Genomic DNA, 8754 nt, shown 5'->3' with positions numbered 1-8754 from the left:
CCGGTGGCCGGGGCCAGAGCGGCCGGGCGGGCTTTAGCAGCGTGAGGGGCCACCAGAGCCCCGGCCGGGCGGGCTTTAGCAGTGTGAGGGGCCTCAGGAGCCCCGGCAGGCTGCCCCTGGCCCTCAGCGCGGTCAGCTATCCGCCCCGCGGGCTCGCCACACGCACCGGCCGGGTCAGGGCCGCTGGGGTCTCATGCTGAATACAAACCCTGAAAGGAAGAAGGAGTAGAGGGAAAGGTGAACGAAGGTGTAAAATATGAGAGCACAGCTGCGTGTCACCGGCCCCCAGCCGGCCGGTGCTGTCCCCGCTGCCCGCGGCTCTGTGCCAGTGTGGGGGCCAGCTGTGAGGGCAGGGGTGGCTCCACAGCACCGCGCGTGTGCCCCTGGCTCAGTGCAGGTAACGCGGACCCTGAGGGCGGCTGAGGTCACTCGGCTTGTTCAGCCTGGAGGAGCTGAGCGAGCACCACAGTGTGGTCTTCAACATCCTCACAAGAGGAAGGAACGGGCAGACACCGATCCCTTCTCTGTGGTGATCAGTGACAGGACCCGAGCGAATGGCCTGGAGTTGTGTCAGGGGAGATTTAGCTTGGATATTAGGAAAAGGTTCTTCCTCGAGAGGGTGGCTGGGCACAGAAGAGGCTCCCCAGGGCACTGGTCACAGCACCAAGCCTGACAGACCTCAAGAAGTGTTTGGACAAAATTCTGAGGGTGTGACCTTGGGCTGTCCTGTGCAGGGCCAAGAGTTGGACTCAATAATCCTTGTGGGTCACTACTAACTCAGGATATTCTATGATTCCATGATAAATATTTTTCGTGCCTTAATTTAAAATGCACGTGGATTATGCAGCAGAGATAAAGAAGTGAAACAAGACAACCAAACTTCAGGATAGGGGTAAGGGTTTCACAATAATGGGGGGAAATATTCTGGACAGCTTAGTATGAAGTGGAGAGTCAAGGAAGATCTGATTAATCACAGCCACGTGTAGATCCAACTAGCTACTAGCATTAAATAAGCCTGGAAATAATAACTTCCTAGTCTTTTCCAAAACATCTAACTAAATAGGTTCTTGAGTCAGTACAGAAGCTACTGAGGTGAACTTTTCAAAAATATCAACTGGAAAGCAGTTTTGCACAAGACTTACTGGAACAAAGCAATACCTAATAGGTAAGAAAAACTGACACACTGTTCTTAGTAGGATTATAATTGTAAAGCAGGAAAGGTGTACTGACTAATGATGTTAATATGTTGATTGTCATATTTTGGCCTTGGTAGTGTTAAAACCACTTGTACAGTGTGCTAGTAAGTACAGTAGACTGCCACTAAAAAACTGAATAGGCACCTGCAATTTGATGGTATGGCTCACGATAGCCTGCAATATTAAAATACTGAAGTGAGCTTTCACACTCCAAGGAGATATGAAGAGAGAGCTCCCTTTGAGAGCTCTCATGAGATACAGTTATTAAATCTGTGCATACCTGAAGCTGATCCTGACTTCATTTCCTGTATCAACTGCACTTCTGCTTCCAAGCCATGAATTAACAGTAACTCAAACAGAGCTGGCTTCTGACTCAGAAGCAGCTCCCAGAAGTCACTGACAGAAGCCTCAGCAGTGCTGGGAGGTCTCACATCCTCCTGCCTGCCAGATCATTGACCTCAGCTCCTGCAGCAGCTCCTCTTGCACCTCTCAGGGCAGTTCTGCCAGCAAAACTGATCCTTTGAATTTAGTAATTCTGTAATGTTGCTGTATTGTCCAAGCCATTGCATTTTCATTCTAAGGCACCAGAAAATAACTGTGTCCTGTGTCCCTTATCACGTAAAACAGCACCTCTGTGGGAGAAGGGACAAATAGCCCGTCACAGCATTAGGTGTCTGATTTACTATACTGATTTCATGAGTGATGAAATAACTGGAAGCAAAACCTGCATTTTGTGTTTTGATTTTAAAACAGATAGATGTTTCCTTAGTTTTCTCTCCTTCCAGTGCCTATCTCCCCTGGCTCACTATAGGGATTATCTGTTTTCCTAACAAACTCTACTAGATAATCCCACAGGAGACTCTTACTGTACCATGCAAATAGTTTTGGTAAATTCTCTAAGAAGCTATATGAAATTATGCTGTGTGATTATTCAAGGTGTTGTATGGCTCATCATTTTCTTTTAGAGCAAATTGAGGGCTAGAAAGAATCCTTGGTCTCTAGAGGAATCATTGGTCAAATGAATTTCTTTCTTTGGGGTTTGCTAGAAAATTCTTCCTTGTTTTAAAATTAATGCATCAAAGTGAAACCTCATTAGAAGCTTACAGTGTTTTTTAGGATTTTACAGAACAAACTGTCCTATTTGCAACACTTTTTCTGAGTTGTAGCTTAACTACAAATTGTTTGAACATTGGAAATATTAGCAACACCCTAAAGATGATGTAAGTCCTCAAATACTGCTTCAGCAGCCCCAGACAAAGAAAACATTACACTGAATTTATGAATTGTAGTTTGGTTTTCAGGTTTTTGCACAGGAAAACCTAGACCATTTATTAAATATATTAAGATTTCACTTAATTGCTGACAGAAATATATAGCATAAAATAGTTCAAAAATACATCACATGCTGCTGTGTCCTTGCCATTACCTTACAGGGAATTCCCTCCCCACAATAAATAGTGACATTTCTATTTTAGAACACTATCAGAGTCTTGATATGAATATCTGAAAAATCTCTCCCGTTCTCTAATTCAAGAACAAATAGAGCTTCCTCTAAGATTAATATGGTGCTTTATTCACCCGATTACTGGGAAGTCAGCTGATTTCTCTTTCTCCTTGGAACACTCCCTAGAATCTTGCAGAGACTTATCAGAGTCTTCCCCTGTAAACTGCCTAAGGATATTGTGAGTAACTTGATTGGTTTTGCTGTGCTTTAGACCTTTCAGTGGCGTTTGTAGTTTAGTATTCTATTCCCCTGAATATTGGAAAATGTTGTTAATCCAGTAATAACTTTTACCTCACTTTCATTCATCAGAGATACACTTCAAAGTTTCGTTGGTGCTTCAATAAAATGTTTATATTAGGGTGTGATAGGGCAAATCAGAGAAGGTACTAAATAGATAAATTTCTAAAAGCATCACTTTATAATTCATTTGTCAAAGATGATTTCCTGCTTTGGCCCAGAACCAATTTCTATAGATTTTTTTTGGCTGTACATACACAAATTGTTGAAATTGGCAGCTCAGTATTAACAAGGGAGAAGCCACAAGATTTACTTGAGGGATCAGGACAATTTCTTTTATATATAACAATACACTCTCAGTAGAGATCAAGTTCTGCCATCAGTAAGAAATGGGTAACAGAAAAATATGTCAAAGCTGAGGAAGTTTAGGCCCTAAATATAAATGGGGATTAAAAAAAATTATTGATCCTTCATTTAGTTATGCCCAAAAAGGTGAAAAATAATTTTTGAGTATGTGAAGAAAGGAGTATAAATTCCCATTATTGCACAGTAACTGGTTTTGATTCTAAGTGCAATAGCACTTGTATTCCTTCCAGTTAGGGAAAAACCAAGGAAACATTACATATTTTATTAAATACCTCATTTTATCCTCTGTAATACCTGTGTGGCTTTAAGGCCTTATTTAACTCATGCTGTAGAAATCTCTAGTGCAGTCACCCAGGAAATGAAAGGCTTTGAAATTATTACTGAGTTTACTTCAGCGTCATTTTCCTGCTTAGACTGTTCAGTGGTCACTTAGACACATCAAAACAAGGGCACACCAAGGCAAAGTCACCAGCTCTCTTCCAGCCTGGGGGGCGTTCCCAGCATTTGGATGCAGATTTTTCAATGGGTTTAGCTTTATATATCTCCTGATGTGTTCAAAGCTTCAGTCACTCTCAGCTGCACTTCTTGGTATTTGTTAATTTTGCAAGTCATTGGTCATTTCTCATATTGGGAACTCCAAAAATAAGGAACTTGGGCTGTCAAAAGTTTGGTTTAAACAACTTCATAGATCTACTGCAGTAAGCAGAGCTTATCCCCTTCCATTTCCCAAATCCATTTCCCAGAGTGGAAGTGATTTCATCAGAAAAGGTGCTTAGAGTTCCTTCCCTTCTTTGCTACATGAACTTAAAATACCTGTACATTCTCACACAAGTATCCAATAGCTCTCTTGCCTTAAGCCTCTATAATCTTACTGAGAAATAATAATAATAATAATAATATCTTAACCTATTAAATAAAAGACCCTAATGGCTATAAAAAATTGAGAAGCTTAGTAGAATAGGAGGTTGATAAATTGAGCACGGTTTCTTCTACTGGTTTATCTGCAGAAATAAAACTTAAGTTTGCTTATGAAAGCTCTAAGTTGCTTATTCATTAGATTTTTTACATGTTTCCTTTTTCTTTTGTTCCCTGTGAGTGCTAGTAGTACCTACACAGCCTCTCAGCTCCCTGAGAATCTTGCTGGACAGTTTTTCAACCACAATGACTGGCAATTTCCACTCCATCTTTTGTTGTGGAGGCTGTGGCTAAGCAGCTCTTGCCATACTTGCTTGCACTTGTTTTTCTTGTTTGTTCTAAACTGACATGAATAAAGGGAATTACTTTATCAGAAAAAATTCAAAGAGAATATAGACAAAACACAAAGTAAGAAAGGGTTTCTAATCTGGTGATGCAATGAAATTAAAAACCTGTACCTACAATTCTTAATTCTGTGAATTTTTCTGTGAGCATGTGAATTTTTCTGAAGCAGCCTGTGATGCCTACTTCTATAGCATTATTGTTTAATAGTATATTTCCTAATTTATTAATACTTCTTTTTCTAGTTCACCAAATAGCTTCAGCTTCCTGATATTCCTTGTACTCCTCAGTACATGGAGAACTTGAGGGGTTATCTGAGGTATTAAAGTTCACAAAATCCATACTATTTCTGTAGGTTTGAATGGTACAAAGAAGAGGAGGTGCTCTGGATTGGTCTGTAGGTCCCTAGATCCCCCAGATAAGCTGTAGGGACAGTAAGTGCTTTGAATGGGATCTACCACATTTACTGGTTGTTCTTTACAAGATGCACCAGGTGCTGCTGGACATAACTCTGAACCTCTCCTAGAGGCAGGGGCCTGATCTTTTGGCAAAACTGAAAGCAAAGTTCATGTCTGTGGCCTATGACCCCCTTTTACACCCAAGGCCATGATTTAAGAGACCACAATTTCCTCTATGGCCTGAAAGGTGACAAGCCTCAACCTCGCAGCCTCGAAGAGGAGGAAGTTCCAGGCTGTGCTGGACATCTCCACAGCTGTTCCCATGAAAACTGTTCTGCCTGACTTCCCAGCTGGAGAGTGTTTCTCCTGTGACTGGGCCTGAATTCATGAGGCACACACCTCTAAAATCTATAAATAATCACCAGTTTAAAATACTGAAATAAAGCTTGGATGAAGGGCAAGAACCCAAACCTGTTGGTTTCTCAGAGAATGCACTGTCTGATTTTCATCCTTCAAGCAGGGCAGAGCAGCTTCAGCAGAAGGGTGGGAGAGCTCTCCTTCTCCAAGTCAGAGCAGCCCAGAGACCACACTGCAGAACTGTGGCAACATGGATCTGAAGCTCCTGAAAAAGAAGATGGTGTGACCTTTCTGTGATACCACAATCACTTTGTGCAGTTACAGTAACAGGACAACCACTGGAATGAGGGTCATGGTAAGTGCTCCTTCATTCAACTGACTGATGGTAGAGCTGCTGTGTCTGGTGTGTGTTTTAGTTGACAAAGATCAGAAATGCTCTAGGGAAGCCCCTAAAATATGTGGTTTCTTCAACTGTCATTTTATTATTTTTACCCATTTTTTTTGCTGCAATCTGAAACTTGACACAGGCTGTGGTTTTTTGCAAGCATCCTTTTCCTTGTTAGCTGGAGTTTGCATTTGTATGCCGTTTCCCATTCTTGCTCTATTTTATTTCAGTGTAAGGGAAATTGCAGGGGGTTTATGTCACATGCTCCAGTGTACCAGTGTACTGGACTACTTGTATGAATTCCACTGGTGGTGAAAGGAAATGTACAAATTTCTTTTATTTTCTTTTTTTTTTCCTCTTAATAGCTCTTAGCTACAGATAAATGAGAAGTTCTGTCAAAAAGATGAATTCTGTTGTGCACTGCCTGTTCCAACACTAATGATAAGGGATTTGTGCATTTGTGATGTTCACAGACTACTTGAAAACCAGAGGAAGGCGTGAGAGGTTTTCTCAATGTCTTCTCCTCCATCTACAGGCCAGGCAGCTGCCAGCTGCTGGTGGAAATGCTTGCTCAGAGCTCCAGGACATGTGACACTGTGAGGGGGTACACTAATGGGAGAATGGTGGGCTGCTTGTGGAGAAAGAGCTCCTCTCCGTAGGATAGTTCCCTCCAGAAGCAGACAACAAACTGAGCAAACAGCTTGTGGTACATGATTGCCACTTAAACATGAGAAAAGCAGATTTTCTGCAAGTTTCACCCCTCAAGCAATTTCCACCTTCAAATGGTCCCAGGCAGTGCTCATCATGACCAGATTATATGCTTTTCAACAGAAACAACGGATTGTTTTCTCTGTTATGTCTAGATTGGAGACAGATCAAAAGCAAGATGGACTTTGAATGGGTGTTAAGATATAAAGATTTCAAGTTTGTTCCTGTTTTACTCTTCCCATGTGTTCTAAGTATTCCTGAAGAGTTTTCCAACAAGAGCTATAAGATCATAACAAGGAGGTAGCCTTGTTTCTATAGAGCTGTCCTTGGCTTTTGCTGGGCTATAGACAAACCAAGCAATAACGTGCCAAAACTACTCTGCTTTTGAACCCAAAGCTGATTATCTTGTAACTGAGGCCAGAATAAGGGAAAGGGGACTAGAGAGGCTTAAGCTTTGGTTCAAGTTCTGCTGCTACAGTCCTAATTTGCAATAATTAAATGTGATTTCTATTTCTGGTTTTGTTTTTGCATTTGTAGAAACAAAAAAATTTTCTTACCGTCTTGACACCAAAATCCACCATGGTTTATGACATACCCAAATGCCATTGTGCTGAAGGACATGATGTGGCCTACATTGGTACACTTTCATCTACCTCACTGCCCCTGGGAAAAATAGTGCCATTAATTACTGACATTTTACTAATATAATCTGGGTTCCAAAATTAGCTGTAGACTTTACGCAGCACCGTATTTACTTAGAAGTGATACTTCCCTTCAATGCAGAGAAATCAAAAGCACAAGTTCTCCTTTTCAACTCACTTTCCTCTTTATAATGTGTCACAGCACAAACAATGTGTGTGAAAAAGAGAACTAAGTCGGGCCATACATTTTTACTGTTTGGTGTTTCTTATGTAGCTATTGCTTAGCAATAGCTAAGACATTTCCATAGCTAAGACATGTATTTTCTTTTGGATTTTGAGAACACTACCATGACAATCCCTAAGAGAGACACAGTTGATGTGAAATATCTGTCTTATCTTCAAAAGCTGCATGTGAGTTAAAGAGAATCCATAGAACAGGAAGGGAAGTAATGCAGAAAAGCAAAGTAGTGAACTGCTGATGTCTATGTATTGTGCAGCTTGAATCATTATAATCAGAAAATAGGGAAATTTGTTAAATAAACTTTTCAGTCTATGAGAAATTGTTCAACCAGCAGTACCTCAAAGCTATTCACCCTGGACAGAAGGAATCCTGAACAAAAATTCTGCTGTGGATACCAATTTTTGGCCAGAGAGCTCAAAGACGGTAGCTGACTGAAAAGTCAGAGCTCAGATACAGAGCCAACATGAAAGGAATTTTCAAGGAAGCACAGTTCTGTGTTCATAATACAGTATTGAAATCCATAGGGACTTTGCAGCAATGTCCATGGGCTTTAGAGAACATGGCCCTCAGTGAATAAGCAACAGCCCATTCCTGTACTGTGCAAAGCAGGACTGCAGGAACATACTGTGGATGAGTCTCAGGAGCCTTTGGTTACCAATGTTGTGCCTTCCATCACTCTTACACATTCACACAGGATTTTTTCAGCAACTCCACCAAGGCTTGCAGCTCTTAATGCAAACGTTTCTATGTCTATTATGAAGCTGACTTCCTGTAGGTAAGTAAAGCTGTGATATTTTGGAAGTTGTTTTGAACAGAAAAGCTCAGTCTTTTAGATTGCAAGGGTGGGTTTTTTTCTCTAGAGCTTTTTTTAAAAGCTGTCTGATCAAACCTTTTCCTTGCTTGCCCACCTCAGAAACTAGCTTTGCTTCAAAGTCCTCCAGCATCCATCCACACCTACATTTCTAGTATCACCCACCATATTTCTTCCCAAATGCTATGAGGAGCCTCTGTAATGCAGCATGTACACTGCAGGTGAGACACACCAAGATAACACTCTGCAATGCTACTGGTCACACCTGCAGCTTCCCCAGAAGGTCATTTTTGTAAGTGAAGTTAGGAATTCAGAAGGTTCAGAATTTCCAATCTAGTAGATGCAAAGACAGATTATGGCTTCAAATATTTGCGGTCATTCAGAATTTCACCGGACTTTGGACAAACATTCTCAGAGAGCTGAGGGAGCAAGACTCAAAAGGACAGAAAGACTGAGCATACAGAATAATTAGTATGAGAAGTGAGGGAATCTTTCAACTAATAGAGGATGGAATACAAATTAATAAGAAATCTATGTAACTTGTAGCCAATGAACAATCACGCCTTTGTTTGCCAAAATGTATTAATAATGAAAAGTTCTAATAGCTGTGGTGCTGGTTTTGTGAATTTGCCACCCAGCCTCCCTTTCTGTGC

At 41.1% G+C, this 8754-nt stretch overlaps 1 protein-coding gene across 1 annotated transcript in view; it reads right to left on the bottom strand.

Annotated features, from left to right (window-relative positions):
• The window catches only part of TVP23A (trans-golgi network vesicle protein 23 homolog A), a 16975-nt gene extending 9986 nt beyond the window's left edge, over nt 1-6989 (bottom strand). The window contains exon 1 of the mRNA XM_005420508.2: nt 6966-6989. Within this exon, the coding sequence (XP_005420565.1) occupies nt 6966-6989 (24 nt within the window). The remainder of the gene's footprint in view (nt 1-6965) is intronic.
• Nucleotides 6990-8754: the final 1765 nt, after the last annotated feature.

This window comes from Geospiza fortis, unplaced genomic scaffold (assembly GCF_000277835.1).
Source record: "Geospiza fortis unplaced genomic scaffold, GeoFor_1.0 scaffold237, whole genome shotgun sequence".
NCBI lineage: Eukaryota > Metazoa > Chordata > Aves > Passeriformes > Thraupidae > Geospiza > Geospiza fortis.
Note: the sequence above shows the minus strand (reverse complement) of the source record. Positions and strands in the feature narration are given on the sequence as shown.